The sequence below is a fragment of the Amblyomma americanum genome, chromosome 1 (genome assembly GCF_052857255.1).
Source record: "Amblyomma americanum isolate KBUSLIRL-KWMA chromosome 1, ASM5285725v1, whole genome shotgun sequence".
NCBI classification, from domain to species: domain Eukaryota; kingdom Metazoa; phylum Arthropoda; class Arachnida; order Ixodida; family Ixodidae; genus Amblyomma; species Amblyomma americanum.
The window spans coordinates 111899475-111918295 of NC_135497.1; the positions used below are offsets into that span (position 1 = coordinate 111899475).

The 18821-nt window shown below is 45.6% G+C and overlaps 1 protein-coding gene across 1 annotated transcript in view; it reads left to right on the top strand.

Annotated features, from left to right (window-relative positions):
- Pcif1 (Phosphorylated CTD-interacting factor 1) overlaps positions 1-18821 on the top strand; it is an 87834-nt gene that overhangs the window by 12386 nt on the left and 56627 nt on the right. Inside the window, exons 3-5 of the mRNA XM_077646556.1 lie at positions 2976-3184; positions 5436-5626; positions 17067-17221. Coding sequence (XP_077502682.1) covers positions 2976-3184; positions 5436-5626; positions 17067-17221 — 555 coding nt within the window. The remainder of the gene's footprint in view (positions 1-2975; positions 3185-5435; positions 5627-17066; positions 17222-18821) is intronic.

Consider the following 18821-nt stretch of genomic DNA (forward strand, 5'->3'; position numbering starts at 1 on the left):
TGGTTTATGGGGTTTAACGTCCCAAAGTGACTCGGACAATGAGGGGCGCCTTAGTAGAGGCTCCTGATAATTTCTACCACCTGTGGTTTTTTAACGTGCTCTGACATCGCATAGTATACAAGCCTGTAGCGTTTTGCCTCCATCGAAATGCGACCGCCGCAGCTGGGATTGAACCTCTTTCGGGTCAGCAGCCAAGCACCATTACTGCGGCAATCACATTGCTGTCATTGTAACCAGCTTTCTGTGTTATATTTACTGAACCAGAATTATTATTTAATAACTTCTTGGTGTTTTTGTTTGTTCTTCTACTGGACCTTACCAATTTTCGAGCTGAAATGGACAATAAAGATTATGTGAAACAAAATTCGCTACATTAATTTCTATAATTCTGGTTCTGTAGACTCTCCGCTGTGTTTTGTATGTACCGGGCAGAAATAATGTTTCTAGCGTTTGTGGTTCCTGAGAAAAAGGGTAAAATGTTGCAAAAAGTGATATTGGCTTTTAAGATAATTGGCTTTAAAGTGAAAAACAGAGCTTCATTACAAATTAACACTCAACAAATGCACATTAATATATGATTTCAACAGCCATCAGCTTTTCTTGCTTATTTGTTACCTTACTTTCCGGGCCTCATTTATGGCGAGCTGTGTAGCTCTTTCCCTAAATTAGTCATCACTTGTCAGCCTAAAACAGCCATTGCCCCGTGTATTATCTTAGTGAAACACCGAATGACATTAAATTGTCTGCTTGGGCAATGCAGCCTTTATTAAAAGTAATTGCAGCATTCAACCTGGACATTTTCGGAGTTTAAATACCAGTAAGCACATCCTTCGCAACACGCTCCCAAACAGAATTGTCGAAGACTTATTTGCATTTTCTTTCTTTCCACGGAGATATTTTTTTTTCCCCCTACCAGTGTATAGCTGTGGTCAGTCAGCCACCTTCACCTCGTCTCTGTGTGCTGCCAGTGGTGAGAGTTTTGAAGAATAAGAAGTCATGCTAGACACCAGCCACCATATAGACGCTGTACCCTGTGCCAGGCAGCGCTGCGAGAATCCAACAGCAGGCATGATGGTCAACATATAGGCTGATTAGTGCAGAATTAATGCATCCTGCAGAAATTCTCCGGTGTTAGTAATTCCAGTAACTGTGAAACTTGAAGCCTAGAACTGAAAAGAAATCTGTGCTGTTCGTGAAATTGCACTGAAGCAGGGCAAGAGTCAGCAACGCACTTCAGGCTAAATAGCCTACCTTGTTCCCTTAAAATAGCAAGTGGTTAATCAAGTTTATGAGCATGAAAAAAAGCAAAAGGGCACACCTTTATCAGGGAATACTCAAGCGACAGTGAGTGGCAAACCTTTCTAGCATGACCGATTGAAAATTGCTTGGCCTTGCTTGCCTGATCACCTGGCTTTGTCATTCACTCGTTGTACAAGAGCCTTCGTTGTCGATGTCATTGATTTAAAATTTTCTCCAAAGTGTGTGATAACTTCATTTTCAAACACCGGCCATTTCTTCTTTGTCTTTGTTCCTTTACGCCTTCAATGAAAGGGACTATTCCGCTCACACAGAGTTGCCTTTATTGATAAACATGCTCGAGTTCATCGCGAGATTATAAAACAGGCATGGTTCCACTTCGGCTGATCGGCTGATCTCGGAAGCCGTCTTCGTAATGCTGCCATATTGGATCAGTTAAAGCACCCCATTTAGGTCGTGAAAATCGCCAGCACAAATGGCTGCTGGTATTGTGTAACTGCAACACATTCTAAAACAGTGTTACTGCTTTCTGCGTTGATCTGTTCAGAGACAAAATAAACGATCATGTAACAAAAGCTTGCTTTTTGAGCTTGCAAGTGCATATTTACATGCAGTATGAACCTCACAGTTTCTTACCTGTTTATGAGGCAGCTCCATAACTGGCTGTAAAGTAGTCTTGTTGCCGTATTATATGTGCTCTTTTGGTTATCTAGTGCCTTTTGTGGGATAGAGTAAATGCTGCAGCTTCAGTTTCACTTCTGCTTGCTTCTTTCTTTTCTTTTTAGGTAACTTGCATGTAGAAAAAATGTCTGCAGGCAAAAGGTAGATAGCTAATGGACATGGCATTATCCTAGCAACATGTCACTACAAAGAATTGATTTGGTGTAGGAGTGTACATGTAGTCAACCAGGGGATAGTGCACTTTTAGTTAATTGCACTTGCAGGTAGTGTGCTTTGGCACCTTGAGTGGCACTTCAGACTACGCAGTGCTGAATGGGGTAGCAGAGTGTTACTCGTGACAAAAAGGGTGATGGACAGCAAGCCGAATATTTCAAAAGTAAATGAGAAAGCAAAAAAAACTTCTGAAAATTGATTGTTTGACATGGTAGCACAAATAAAATGAACTTGAATGATTTTTAGCAATTAAAAAAAATATAGAAAAGCCAAGACCAGCTTAAGACGAGTTTTTAGCTTATCCAGAATTTTGACAGTAAGAAGGTAGCATGCAAAGGAGTTACATCTGATCTCGTTTGTTTGTTGTGTTGTTTTGCTTGTTGCTATAACAAAGAAATTTTTAAAAACACTGTTACGACTAGCAAAATAAACTTGTGCGTGCTTTTTCATACACTACATTTTGTATACAGTACATTTCGTGCCTTTGAAGTCACTTGCTGGCGAGGCTACACAATCGGCCAGCGAAACTAGTGCACTCTAACCGGAGTGCATTCTCTTGCAACCTACCCCTGACAACATGTGTGCTCATTTGCAGAATAAGCAGGCATGTACATTCTCCATGTTAGCCTATAATAAGAGCATGTTTCCCATTAATTCAGCTTGTAATGGGAACGTGTTGGGGTATGGAGCAGAAAGGTGTTACTTGACTTGTATCAGTAGGTCACCGCAACTACGTGTAGTACCTGCGATATTGTAAATAAGTACATGCATGGTTTTAAACTGCGGTTTGGCGGAAGCTTATACACATGGTGCTCTGGATGCAGGTGTGGAAAATGTCCCTGTGGGGCAGGCAACACCATTCCTGTCACCGCCACAGACAGTTGGCCCAGATCCTGTGCATGACTTGCCAGCTGAACTGCTGCAAATCGGCTGGCGTCGTTTCTGGAGCAAGCGTGAAGGCCGGCCATACTTCTTCAACAAACTCACAAATGAGTCGCTTTGGGAAATGCCACGGCTTAGTACACCCACCCAGGTGAATATTGAGCTTCATGGCAAGGACGCGCTTGTTGTCACACACTTCATTCTGCAATCTTTCGGCACTTCAGAGCAGCAAAATATCATTCTGACTAGGCACAATACAGGCCTTTGTACTTTCTGAGGCATTCATTAGCTGTCATGCAAGCCTTGAACTTGACGCAGTAATTTTTTGTTCATTTGGTGCAACAAAAAGTCTTAATGGGGCCTGCAATACCATATTTGCTGCCACTCATCGTCATTGTCAACCAAGTTATGCCCACTGCAGGGCAAAAGGTCTCTCCCATTGATCTCCAGATAGCCCTGTCCTGCCTCAGTAGTGGCCACTCCACCCCACCAGATTTTCTTATCTCATCTATCTCCCCACTTGACTCTGTGCTGCCCCCCCCCCCCCCCCAAAAAAAAAAAACAAAAACAAACAAACAAACTTTTCCTTCTCTTGGAATCCAAGGAAGTCCAGCTTCTGCTACCCATAACACTTTAAACGGTTTATGTATTTTAGCTTTTGGAATATATGGGAATGAAACATACTTAGACATTTCACTCAAGCACTCAAGGTTCGCTAGTTCAGGGGAAAGGTTTTGGCAGCAACCATTTCAGTGAGCACTCACTCACATGCACAGGTTTTTGGATCGCTCAGGGAAACAGGTGTAAATGTTTTTCCTAGCTGCAGTGGTGGCTTGCTTGCACTAAATTTATCTCAGAGGCGGTATTTAGCAGTAAGCTTTGTGCTGTTCCATGTTGTGTCCTGAATGTCTTTTACAAAGCAGGTCCAAGTGTATATGTATTATCTGTAGCAGTGCCTAATAAAATGTAATTTTACTTCGAAGGAATGCTGGTGCAGTCGGTTATCCAAGGTACAAAACAAGTGACAAAAACACTGTGAGCTGTGACCTCCTGAGTGGAAAAAACTACCACTGATGATTTGGTGTTGCTGTAGGCAGTATATACTTCTAATTCATTGAGTGTTGATGTGTTCTAACTGCTGCAAGATGTCACATGCAGTTAAGCTTTTATTTTGGTGCCATGTTTGTTCGTATACGCAAAAACCTTTATAACGAAACAGTTTATAACAAAATAATCGGTATAATGGAGGAATAGCCATTCTGCTTGGAAGCACCCATAGATACCTATGTATTTGATACCTCATTGGTGTGCTGTAAATTTTACCTACAATGGGATATAACAAACTTCCAATGAATCCGACTGGCTATTTCACACTGAATGGGCCAATTTGTAACGGTTCCCAACACTTTGTACCAATTCAATCTGTCAGACTGAAATGTACCTGCTCTATCAAGCGTCATACAAAACATGAGGAAAACTTGTGCTGCCTCAAGCGTGGCCTGCATGAAGTGTTTGAAGAATTCATCAGTGTGGTTTGACGTGGGTGCTTCCTTCTTCGGTGAAAGTTGGGTACACAGTCTGCGGTACGATGCCATGCTGTGCCTTGTCAGAGTTGCTAACGTCATTGTAGTTTCTCTGCCACCCTCCAACCTTCTCGCTGAACTCAGTCCACTGTGAGTGCGCTCTGGGTCTGATTCTATGTGCAGCTTAGTTTCTGTTTCCGCAGCAAGGCCTCTTAGTCAAAACAGTTTGGCAGGGCACTGCACATGCTTGACGTTATTGACATCCCACTGATTTCACCAGGCCAAGGTGCAAAAAATGGAAGTGCAAGCCTTCGGCCTGACGTATGCATTTGCCACAAGGGAATCCTGTCATGCAGTGAACTGTTGTGTCCTGTGTGCTAGTGAACTGTGTGGTGAAGCCAACCAAAGTAGGTACTTGTGACAAAAACGTCGGCGCTCACCCTCCCTTACAGCAGCTCGTATCGGCATGAACACCTGAAAAATGGAGCTAAATTTTTTTGATAGGTCTCTCTCAGTCTTCTACACATATTCTTCCAAAATCCGTTTTCTAGGCACTGAAGCTCATGCGGATGGTGCAAGAAACAGGCTAGCGTTGCTAAGGCTAACAAATTCGGTTGGTGTATGTATATTTTGGCCGTGCAGTGGGCGCTCGTTGCGCGTGTTGAAGGCTTCAACAACACACATCGGCAGCATGCTGAATGCCAGTTGTATTGTCCTTGGTGTACTCTGTGGCAGGTAAGCTCATTTACATGTGAAAATTGCAACCTAGGTCGCGTACCACTTAACGAAAAATGGCTACAAAGAAATCGCGGGATTCCTTTGTGTATGTATGCTATTTGTCTGTTACAGTTTCTTTTTTCTGCTTTAACCTGGCTGCAGTACGACCCTCTGACTGACCCACTGGGAATCCAAGGACCTCCAACGCCTGTGGATCCAGGTACCCCACCTGCGCCTTCACATCTTCTGCCATCGCCACCTCCAGCTTCCAGCCCAGTGCTTTTGCCTCGGCCTGACAAGCGACGGGCGTCTGATGATGCTAATCCAGCAGCGGCTAAAAAGTTTGTCCTGAGGTAGGATGTGGGACCCATTTACATTTGCAGCTATTTTAAACCATTGCACTGAATGGAATTACATACGTGTTCATGTACAATGCTTAGAAGCTGTCCTCTAGTAACATCTTAGGGCAGATGTTGCAGGTGGATTTGGTGTACAATCAACCACCTATGTTGTGGCATTTACGACGTCAGCTTTTTTTAAACTTGCATCCAAAAATTCTGAAGAATCGATTTCCACTGGAAAAAGTCAATTTACAACTATTTGCAAAGCGGGTAAAGAAAGGGACTGAAAGTTTTCTGCGCATTCATGCTGTTCACATCACTCCTAGTCTCGGTGTGCGTCTTGTACATAGATGATTGACAGTGACGACATTTGATGGCTGTACAGTCAATCCCCACTACAACGAAATTCATGGGACCCATGAAAAATTTCCCTGAAGTGTAAGCTTTGTTGTCTTGAAATCGGACGAGGGCATTGACAGATTGGACTATTTAGTTCATAAATAGTGTTTATTTGCAAAAATTAGTCAGATTTTGTCTTTCGCCGTTTTGACATCAGCGCCTTTGTGCGATTTTTGTGGCGCTTTGTTGTATCGTGACCTCATCGCCATTTATAGTAGAATCCTGATTTCGTGACTTTCAGGGGATCGCAAGAAACTGCTGTATAATAAGGGCTGAAATACGTGTTATTGTATTATAGTTTAATTCAGTCTCGAAGGGGACCGGAAAATTGTTCGAATTAAGTGAAGTTTGAATTGTCGAATGGACGCTAGAATGAGCGGTTATAGCTCCCCGTTGCGCGGGCAGAACCCTAAGCAGTCACATCTAGACTCGTTATCGCGAGCTAGGAGCTACTAAACGTTTGTGGCCAGCATATTCTGAGAATTAAATTCATCCGGTCCTAATGGCAAATGAAACAAATTGTTCGGCCACTTATGCGCCAGAAACAAGTACTGGAATGCATTCGCGTGAGCAGCGAGCTTTAGTGCTGGAATATAGGATGCTATTTATGCTCCAAAACATGTTTATTTGCGGGAAACGGTTGTCAAAATTAAAAGTAATCGGCGAAGTGCATTAGCTTGCATTTATTCTGCCGAGACTCCATCAGCATCATCTGCTGCTTGCCCAAAGCTCTTGTGCAATGTGACAGTACTCACTGACAGAGAAGTGGCGTGATGCAACATCGAGTGCCGACGCTACTTCATGTGCACTTGGCAGTGGCATAGTCTCGTCGCCGCCGTCGGACTCATCACCGTCGGCTGTTCTCACTGCATGTGAGCCCTGCGATGTCTGCTGGGAGCATGCAGCCTCAATTATATCAGTGTCACTCAAGGGCTCCAACATCTCCATGCTGCTGTCCACGTAGCTCGCGCTCGCGGCACCAACAAAAGCTGCCATTGCCTGAACCGCCATGCTACGTTGTTTACACCACGTGATCGCGACCCAGTGACAGCGGCACAACGAAAACCTGGAACGGCTCGCGCCGAAGTGTCAGTGGCGCGGGCGAGTGCTCTGGCAGCGAAAACCTGCTATGGCATGCACCGGAACGTGGGCTCCGTGAGCTTCATGCACTCGGCTTTTTTTTTCTTTTTATTGTTTTACATCTCTGGTAAATTTAGAGTGTGTTTTACTCGCTATGGGTCAACTTCTATCTACGAGGAGCAATGTCAGCCTGTGGCTCCTAGTTCGAATTAACGGTAGTGGGTGTTGACTCGTTCAAATTATCGGGAGTTTTCCCCCCATTGAAATACACAGGGCTGTGCCGGGACCCGGGCGTCAGTTCGAATTAACCGTGAGTTCAAATTAACAGAGTTCGAATTAACGAGCTTTTACCGTAGTTAGGGACAGTTGGGGCGGTGACATGTTTTGTTGCCTATGCATGGTGTGTGCTTTGAAAAGCTGTGTCATTTTTTTCCACACACTGTCTCAATGCAGCTGTGTAACTTTTGTGTGCTTTGCTGCTGCCTCATAATATACCATATATATATATATATATATATATATATATATATATATATATATATATATATATATATATATATATATATATATATATATATATATATATATATAGCCCTTCAGTATGTGGTAAAACCCTATATTACATGATTCTTGGGTTCCAAATACAATCAAAACTCGATTTAACGAAGATATCCGATTCCCCTTCACATACCCATAGGGTCCAATGCTTTGACTGACTCGAAAATAACGAAATCAATTTCGTCATCTGTCCCGATTTAACAAACCTTTTCTCGAAAAGCGAGTGTGAAAAAGTGTTAATTTTCGGTCTATATTTTAGAGAACGCCCCAAAATTTATTGACGCAAGCCAACGGCCACATTGCGGAGCACCTTCATCCCGCTTTTACCAATCCGCACGGCGCAAAGACAGACCCGGTCTGGAGGGGAGCGAGCGCTCTTTGCGTGCGTGCGGCCATGAAAAGGAGATAGTTTTGAGTTTAGTTGACCAGATGGCGCCAGCGGTAAAAAAGCTTCGTGTCACATGCCATAGGTGGCACTGCTGTTGTTTCTTCTGTGGATATTACCCATCTTTCTCTTTCCGTTTCTCTTTGCGAATGTTATGTCGTGTTTGCCAAGCTCAGCTTGTTAGGCCTACAGCACCTACAGTCAGTCTAGCCTTGCTACTCGTGGACGCGGACGCAGTGTGTGCGAGCAAGTGCGCCGCCAACTCTACTGACTAGCGTGTCGGACATGGAGCCCCACAAGAAAAGAAAAAAAAAAGGCTTACCCCGGACGAGAAAGTGGACATAATTCGTGCTGTAATGAGTGGACGAAAGAAATGTGATGTGGCTGCAGCACATGGCTGACTGTGGCAAAGTGAACGGCCGCAGCGGCACGTGTCGCTGCGGAAAGTGCTGACGCACTGTCAAGCCGCTGCTAAGAGCAGCGGCAATTCGTGCTGTAATGAGTGGACAAAAGAAATGTGATGTGGCTGCAGCACATGGCTGACTGTGGCAAAGTGAACGGCCGCAGCGGCACGTGTCGCTGCGGAAAGTGCTGACGCACTGTCAAGCCGCTGCTAAGAGCAGCGGCTGTTTACTTCGCAACGGTCGGTGAGCACGCTCCGTTTGCTTGAAACGCCATTGAGAGCGCTGCAATATGGTAGCGCATGAGCACAGTCGCCTAGTATTTTTTTATATTTCGTGGGCTTTCTTTAGATGCTGGAAAAAAGGACCCCGTAGGAGATACGATGCTACAATAAACTAGATCTGTTGTTTCTAAACCTGCTCTACAACTTAACGTAACGCTCTTGGCACTGAAATGAATATTTGAAAATTTGCATAATTCATCTTAGTTTAATTAAGCGGAATATAAAAAATATTCTGAGGAGCGCCACATGATGGCAAACATTGTATTGTTGGTTTCAGTGGGCTGCGGTTTACTGCTTTTTGTAAATCCTTGGTTCAAGTTACGTGAAACACCCTGTGTATCTGTGTACAGTTACAGTTAAACCTGGATATAACGTAGTTGACAAAAGCTCGCAATTTTTCGTTACATGCAGGTTTCGAGTGAAGGCTCGTACAAATGATGCAGAAACAAAACCAAATGGCTCAAGATATCCGTGAAGGTTAACTCACCCTTCAAACGTTCATTTTACAGCAAAAAACCGCGTAATTTCCGCTTGCTTTTTCTGCACGAGTGAAAGCACAACACGCCGCTCTAAAGAAGCTAAATCGTGTAAAGCTCCTTCATCGTTGCACGAGCCGACGAAACAGCGCAAAACATCCATTTTTCATCACCTCCTTTGCAGTAGGCACGTCACACGGATCTGCCTCACAGGCACCATCATCACCGCCATCGTGATCTTGCACGCTTTCAGCTGGTGCTGCATCCGTCATTTCTTCTATAGCCACGGCAGTGTTGTCGGCAAACAAAAAGTCACTCAGTTCAACGTCGTCGGGTACACGACCGTTAGTGCCTGGCTCGTCCCACGCTTCGGCCACATCGGATAGAGTAGAAAGGTCTTCCTCCTTCTCGTCGTCGGCACCAGCCTGTGCGTTTTTTGCTGTTCCGGCCTTTAAAAACCAATTCGCGATAACTTCTGCCTTTACCTCTTGCCAGGAGGCAGCAATTATCTCGACTGCTTGATAAATGTCAATCTTCATCTCCCGTTCCAGACAGATGTCAAGAAGTATCTTCAGGATTAGTCGGTGCCGGTAACAGCATTTAAAACTGTTAATGACCCCCTTGTCCAGGGGTTGTGTTAGGGACGTGCAGTTGGCCGGGAAGTAATGCAGTTCGATGTTCAACAGCTGCAGGCCTTCGACGTCGTGCGCCGAGCAATTATCCAGCAGTAGGCAAACTTGATAGCCTTGCCGCTTGACGTCCTGGTTAAATTCCTTTAACCACTCAGAAAATATTGGCCGAGTCATCCATGCTTTGGAATTCGCCACATACTTCACGGGCATATGCTTCGTTCCCTTAAAACACCTGGGACAGGCACTTTTTCCGACAACTAACAGGACTCTCTTGTCTGTGCCGTAGAGGTTGGCGCACAGCAGAATCGTTATGCGGAGCTTGCTCTGCTTTCTGCCGCGGCAGTCATCGCCTTTTAACGCTAGTGTGTGGCTTGGAAGCATTTGATAAAATAGAGGTGTAGAGGTGTCTCGTCGGCATTGTAGATTTCAGCCGCCTCGAAGTAACTCAGAATTCCTGGCAGCTTGTCAGCCACCCACGAAGCAGCAGCATCGCTGTCTGCGGAGACAGATTCGCCACTGATTACTCTTCCGATGACACCATGCCGGCTCCCTCCTGCAGCCACCCGTTGCTTGCCTTGAAATCGTCATGGCCCAAGATACACGCAAAATCATTTGCCTTCTGTTGTAAAATTGCACCACTAATTGGCACATTTCTGGCTCGCGTGATAATAACCACGTGAACACTGCCTTGTCCACATCAGCGTATGTGGACAGCTTCAGTCTTTTTTTCTTCGAGCTTATTCCGGACTCCACTGCGCTTCCGATGCTGTGTTCCGCACTCAAAATCGTTGATAGGGTGCTCGCTGGAATGCTGAATTGGTTGGCAATGACCTTCTTCTCACCCGCGGAGACTGCATTTAAAATTGAGTTTGTCTTCAAAAGACAGAACTTTTCGTTTTCTGGCAGTAGAACTCATTACGATCAACCGACGACGCAGTTACAAGCGGAGATGTACGACTACACGCCGACGGGCAGGCTTAGCACCTCCAAAACAAGTCTGACAAACCAGCACCAGAGAACAGTTGACACGCGCACGTGCAGACGAAGGACTACACACGCGCAAAATGGCGAATGCAACGCGGCAGCGTCGTTGTCTCGTCGTCCCTCTCCCCTCTCCCTTCCCCCATCCTGGCAATGAAAGAACCGGCCATCAGCGTTGCTTTTAAAGTTAATTCTAACACAGAAAGTGTCTAAGCCGTTGAAACAAATGAAAATAAAAAAATAAGAATGCTTGTCCTCAAATCCATACAAAAAAAATGCTGCAAAAGAAATCAACTGCCGCTACAAATGCCACCTGGTGTCACGCTAGACAAGCAAAGCCTGAAAAGGCTGCTACGTTAGGCACGGAGCGGCGCTAGCTGCCGCCATCATCAGCATCATCATCATCATCACTAACTTTGCTCGGTCGCGGCGATCCCAGCCATTCGCGTAGCTGCTGGCTCCTTACAGTATTAATATTCACTAATCTAGTGCATTTCTTCGGCCGAATTTTTCTTAAAAGTGCAAAAAGTAATGACTGATCAGCTTTGAGAGTTTGTTACATCAAGGTTAACCGCCGCAACGCGTTCGTTACATCGAGGTCGAAAATACATGGGCTTCAATGGCGGCAGTGTTGGGGAATTCAAAAACTTCGTTAAATCCAGGAATTCGTTACATAGAGGTTTGTTACATCCAGGTTTAACTGTAAAACTCAATTTAACGAAGTTGAGAGGAGCCGCAAATTATTTCGTTTTATTGGGAACTTTGTTAAATCGAGTTATGCATTTCCCGGTCGCTTAATTCGGCACAATCGATTATATGGTGCAGCAGTATCCAGAAAGCAACTACGGCGTCATATTTGCGAAGCGTAAATATGCTGAAAATGAAACTGCGGTCCGTGGAAACGACCGACACTGCTGGCACGCATCAAAAGGAACAAAAATTATTACCGCAACAAGAAGGGCCCCAGGGGACTACAGATTTATTTACCACCAAAAAAGTCCGTTGTCTTTGCTTGCGTGCGCTTCGTAAGCAATGGCCGCATGGATTTCTCATAAGTCTGAAGTGCGTCCAGAGAGTCTTCGGTCGCTTTGTGTGTTCCGGCAAACTGCCGCAGCAGGTCAACGGCGTCCATCACTTGGCCCAGTGTCGGCACGGGATCTTTGTGATCACCGTGTTCGTGATCGTCAGTGTCGTTGTCAGCATCTTTGGCCACGCTTCCACAAGCCGCATGATACCGGCGTCGTCCAAAACTTCCGTCATGACTGCGTTTGCGTTGGCACTCATGTAGTCGTTGAAATTTATTTCTATGGGCACTTCATCCGCTGAGCGTAGATACTCCAAGGCATCTTCATGTCTGGTGCACGGCGCTCGCGCAGTCCGGTGCGGCTTTGGCAGTTTCAGAGCCTAGCATATCGAAGCCAGCAGCCCTGAATCAGTTGACAATTACCGATTCCTTCGTTGCTCTCCAAGCCGCCGCCACCATCTCAACTGGAATGAAAACGTCAATCTTCGTCTCGCACTTCAGCTCCAGGTTCAGAAGAACTCTCTTGACGACTCGATGCCTGTATGCGCACTTGACACTATTAATTTATTTTCAATACTGCAGGCCCCTTTATGGGGCCCTAGCAGGTGGGCATACACAACAGTTACAATGAGGCAAGAACTACATCACACAACACAAGGAAATTTCAAAATGCGGCAAGGACACATGCAAAGATAAATCTGGTAGAACAGTGGTTCATTTGCCTACTTGAGGACAAACTATGTACAATCGGCTCCAGACAAGGTTACCATATGAAGTGATCAAACACGGCTAACAGTGAACAACATGCACGTAGGAGCGAAAAAAAAAAAAAAAAACCTTGGCGCTCAAGACAAGATAAGTATATGTTGGAAACAATAATAATACTGAAGGATAGCGGACAATTGAACCCAGGAAAACAAACTATGACTACGCAAGGGGTGATGCACTGATTAAGACGACAAGAAAGAACGGATGTGAAACGGATTCCTTGATCCAGAGGCTGAACCACGGACGTTGCATTTGTGGGGAAGTAGCGAAGCTCCACGCTGGTCAGCTAGACCTCTGGCACGTAGTGGGCCGTGCAGTTGTCCAGCAACTGATGGCGCATGTCGCTGTCAAATTCTTGGAGCCATGTAGCGAAAATGGCACGTGACATCCAGGCTTTAGAGTTGGCAACATACCATAAAAACCGGAATATAGGTCGAACTTTTTTTCAAAAAACCATGGTGAAAAGTCGACCCCCGTCTTATATATCGGTCATTGGCGGAAAAACTACGGAAGTCTTGCAACAGTGGGCGGCTGAACTCAACAGCATCCCTCTATCACCATTGCCATCAGCAGCAGTGCCGCCATTTTGCGTTTCCGTAGTTGCAAAGCTATTTTGGTTAAAGGCTGCTTTTTCGCATTTTGTTTCAAAATGAGCGGAAGCCGACGGCAATTCACCGTCGCCTTCAAGTACGCGGAAGCTCACGGCAACCTGGCGGCACAGCGCGAATTTGGAGTATCCGGAAAGAGCATTCAGTATTGGTGGAGGCAGAAGCTGCGTATTACAACCTGCAGCAACCAGAAGAAAACATCATTTCGTGGACGGATCGCACCGTATCCAGAATTGAAAGGAAATGTTGCACTGCGTGCAAGATCGCTGCCTGTGACTGCCGAATGCATCCGTGTGAAAGCGTTAGAGATCGCGCATGCCTCTAGACTCCTGAGGGCGCAATACAAGGGCTCGCCATCCTGGGTGCGGCGATTCATGAAGAGAAAGGGCTTTGCTCTATGGCGGCGTACTTCTGTGTGCCAGAAACAAACACGCGGGTCGATGGGCACGCGATACTGTTAAAAAATTGGCCGGGTGTACATACGAGCAGCATTTAAATGAAAATAAATACTGTCACCATTGTGCAACCTGTCGAGTTGCATTTGTTTCAAGGTACGGGTGTCTTTCGGTACTTTTTTCATTGAAAGATTTTTTTCATTTTTAGAATTGGTTAGTTGGGAGGTCGACCTATAGTCCGGTCTTTACGGTACTTCACAGGAAGCTTTTTTGTGGCTTTAAAACATCGCGGCCTCATGCTCTTTCCGATGACAAGCGGGTCTCGTTTGTCGGTGCCGTCAAAGTTGACGCACAGCAATAGGGTCAGCCTCTGCATGCTTGCTGTGCTTACCACCGTGGCACCCCTGCCCCTTCAGAGTGAACGGTTTTTTTAGCAGCATCTTGTAGAAGAGGCCGCTCTCATCGGCGTTGTAGACGTCGCTTGGAGTTTATTTGCCAAGAATGTCGGGCACGTTTTTCGGCAGCCAGTCGCCGACTAAATTCATGTTCACGGAGCTTGCTTCACCGCTGAGCACTTTCCCGACGATGCCGTACCGTTCTTTGAATCGCGACAGTTAGCCGGGACTTGCCTTGAACTCGTCCTCACCCAGCAAGCACGCGAACGAGCGAGCTTTTTGTTGGAGCAGATCTCCACTCACGGGGATGTTCTTCGCCTGAAAATCCGTAAACCATGCGTAGAGGGCTTCTTCCATCTTGCCATGGGGAGTAGTCTTCAGCGCTTTTTTTGTGTGAGAGATTCCCCGACGAAGCAGCGTGGAGGATGTCATCTTTCCCTTTTAATATGGTAGAAAGAGTACTGGCTGAAATGCCATGTGCTGCAGCAACATCACATTTCTTTTGTCCACTCATTACAGCACGAATTATGTCTGCTTTCTTGTCCGGGGTAATCCTTTTATTTTCTTTTCTTGTGGGGCTCCATGTCCGACACGCTAGTCAGTAGAGTTGGTGGCGCGCTTGCTCGCACACACCGCGTCCGCGTCCGCGAGTAGCAAGGCTAGACTGACTGTAGGTGCTGTAGGCCTAACAAGCTGAGCTTGGCAAACACGACATAACATGCGCAAAGAGAAAAGGAAAGAGAAAGAAGGGTAATATCCGCAGAAGAAACCACAGCAGCGCCATTTATGGCATGCGACACGAAACTTTTTACCGCTGGTGCCACCTGGTCAACTCAACTCAAAATTATCTCGTTTCCACGGCCGCGCGCTCGCGAAGATCGCTCACTCCCCCCCCCCCAAACCGGGTCTGTTGTTTTGTGCCGTGCAGATTGGTAAAAGCGGGATGAAGGCGTTCCGCGATGTGGCCGTTGGCTTGCGCCAATAAATTTTGGGGCGTTCTCTAGAAAATAGACTGAAAATTAACACCTTTTCACACTCTTTTTTCCAGAAAAGGTTCGTTAAATCGGGACAGATGACGAAATTGGTTTCGTTATTTCGAGTCAGTCAAAGCATTGGACCCTATGGGCGTGTGAAAGGGGATCAAGATATCTTCTTTAAATCGGGTTTCGTTAATCAAGTTTTCACTGTATATGTTGTGAGTTATTGTAATTTAGAAAACATTCAGTATCGAACAGAGCGAACGCAGACAAGAACAAGAGACGAGGAAACAGGCGAACACAATGCTGACTTTCAACCAAGGGTTTATTGCCGTGTCACTAAGTACAAATACATTGATGACACCAGTATAGAAAGATTCACGACACACGAAAGGAAAAAAAAACGTGATAAAAGCATCACTCGGGAAATCAACAGAGATTAGGAGTCCTCGAGAAGTGACAGCTCTTTTTGCAGCAATGTTAATGAAGGGGTGCTGACACATGCATTTCCGTTCTTCTGTATCTTGTATACCTCAATTATTTCCCTTGCAGTTTTCCCTGGTTTTTATGCGATCACTGTTTCACGATATAAACGCACACACTGTTTTTGCCTTCTTTTTTGCCCATTCACGATCCCTGCAGTGACTTCAGAGGTGTCCAGAAACTACTTTTGAAACTTTATAGCAGTGTTCTTTTAGTCTTCCATTTATACAGCGCCCAGTCTGCCCTACATACTGCCCACTGCAGTGCAGCAGAATATTATAAGCAACCCCCTCATTTCAAGGAACAAAGTGCTCCTGGTGCTTCGGTGTGCACTTAGGCTCTTTACCCTTTTCTTCATTCACAGCTTGGCACAAGCCAGCGAGTTGGCCAGGCAAAACACAGCATCAGCACCTACTTTTTTTCTAACCTTTTTTCAAGGATTGTGAAATTTCAGCCACGCTTCTCGACGCTGTAGTTCGCAGGGAACTCGTGATCCCTCACAGTGGGGTCCTTTCTGCAGTTTGTGACGCAGAGTAGCACACAGCAGTTGCTCGGCATCGTACCGCGTACACATCACTGGCTGGTGCACACACGTGCACAAAAAACCCAAAAGCATGCACTGCAGACACTAGGCAAACGCGATCATTCATGTGCACACCAAAAAGTCCAGAGCCAGCACTGTAGACACTAGGAGCACGAGGCAAATGCGTTCTTTGGGAGTCCACTCCCGGGAAGCCAGGTGCCTTGTCCCCTAACAGTGGTGCCCTCACCAAAAACAGCGGTCGCAACTGTAAACTCCGCTGGGATGCGCTCTCCCATTGTCGGTGACGCGACGTAGCTGGCTGCACCTCTCTTTGCATCAAGCGGCCGTGACAGTCTGCTGTTGGCAACAGCATCATGGTTGTTAGTGGCTAATTATTAATAAAAATAACAATGGAAGGAAAAGATGTTGCTAGCCGCGGCATCTGCCAACAAAACCTGAAGCCTGTGAGCTGCGGCTAGTAGGAATAAAAGGACAGAGAGAGGGAAAGAAAGAAAGAGGGAAGCAATAGTAAGAAAGGATAGGGGTAGGGCGGCAATATGCACTGTGTACAAATACAGGGTATGGAAATGTAGCATGGTCAGTCCAAAAGTAAAGTCTGTAAAGGCAATGGGGGAGGGGAGGTTGAAGTATACGTGGATTTAGTCGCTAGGAGAGCCGAAAAAGCACTCCAAGGAACCCAAGGGCTCTGCGGAACCTATTTTGTGAACGCCTGGCTTAGTGTGGTAAACTGCATTTACAGAGCAGTATAAACACTGGAGTGTACCCCTTGTAAAGATGTGGATGCTAATGCCTCACCACACTGGAGCATTATGGCATGTTGCATAAATGGCAGCAGCTGTGCATAGTGGCATATGCTTGGCCCTCTTCATTGTATCTTTGATGCTGCTTTTCTAGTGTCGTATAACATACCTCCCAAAGCTGCCTTGCTTAGATGTCATAATATCATCTTTATCTTGTTACTCTTTACTGTTCATTATGCTCTACTGTTGTGCATGCTAGTACTTTTGCTTCAGCATATTAAAAAGCCTCACTGGGACTTCTTTTTTTGTTTCATTATCATAGTGGGCCATTCGACTTGGAAGTGCCGACCAATGTTGTCATCTGGGAGCGGTCACCAACTTTGATGCCTCCGCCGCACCCTGATGTGGAAAACTTGCGCTCTACACTTACTACCCGCCTACGAACCAACTATCATGAAATGTGCCATTCAAGAGAAGGCAAGTTTTTGAGAAGCAGTTGCTTTACTTATGACTAAGACCAGAATTCTGAAACACTTCTTGCCTCAGTAATGTTTGGTGCCAAGATCAGAAAAGGCCACCTCCTATTACATTTTAAATGTGCTTGATTAACCCTTTAATGTACTAGTTATGAAGCAGTCGGAGAAAAAAAAAATCATTACCTCCACTTCATGCTATCTAATGTACTCGTGTTGAAAAGCCAGTATTAACATTTTGTTATCGCCACTAAAACTTGAGAAATCAGTATGTTTCGAATTTGAAATAATGGGCATTTGGTCCATTTTGTGCAGCTGGTCTGAGTTATGTGAAAGACCACCTTGAAGGCATCTAACCAACCTGAAGACCCAGGGACAGTAGACAGCATTTTATCCAACAAATGTCTTCCTATTCTTCTCACAAAAGTGGTTAGAAAATGAGAGAAGAGACAAGGAGTTGAATACTGGCTGGAAGTTGCACATTCGTGCTCCTTTTCCTTCACACACCTTTCTCTCAGTGATGCAAAAACATTTTATCAGTAAATGCTGGCTACTGAGAAGGTGTAGACGTCAAATTTTGTATGTAGTCTCCACGTAGTGAGTACATAGTGTGCCAATGGTATATCGTGAATAGCGTTGAAAGGTTAAGGAGCCCTTACTGAGGTCTCCACGTAGTGAGTACATAGTGTGCCAATGGTATATCGTGAATAGTGTTGAAAGGTTAAGGAGCCCTTACTGAGGCCTCTTTTGGAGCACCCTTTTCTCATAGTTTGCAAATACTACTTTTTTGTATCCTTACCTTGATCCTTGTCCTTAGTGTAGGCTCCTTATGCAAATCTCTGTGTACCATTCATGCTGTGAGTGTAGTAATGCAGCACCAGCTGTCGTTGTCCAAAGTTAAAATAGTAGAGGCAGAGGTGTGAGATATCGGTGATGGGTGAACGTAATTTTGGCCCCGACACAGCGGCTTCTTATGGAACACCTACTGCGTACCTACTGCTTGCGCACCTGCTAGTACTTGCAAGTACTACACTACTGCGCTTGCTGCTCTGCGCGAGCTGCAATCTGATCACAGCAGAAAATGTGTTTTCTGTGTATGGAAAATGCCGCGATCAAACGGAAATGGCTTGCATTGGCCGCATTTCGATGGAGGCGAAGCGCATGAGGCGCCCATGTACTGTGTGACGTCAGTGCAGGCTAAAGATCTCTGGGCAGTCGAAATTATTCCGGAGACCTCCACTACCTACTGCGCCCCTTTCTTTCTTCTTTCACTCCCTCCTTTATCCCTTCCCTTACAGTGCAGTTCGGGTGTCCACCGAGATATGTGAGACAGTTACTGCATCATTTCCTTTCCTAAGCAATTTCCTTTCCTAACCAAGGCAGGAAATTCGACTTGGACGAGAAGTGCGTCTGACGATGGTGCAGCCAAAAGGATGCATTGAGGAACACAAGCTGCAAAAAGCACGCTTTCCGAGCCAAACCGCTTAAGTTTCCCGAACAGGAAGAAGAGCTGCCCTGCTATGTGTTGACAATGACATGCTGCGCGACTTGGATGAGTATGCACCACAGCACAGAACCAGCTCGGTGTCAGAAGACTCCACGAG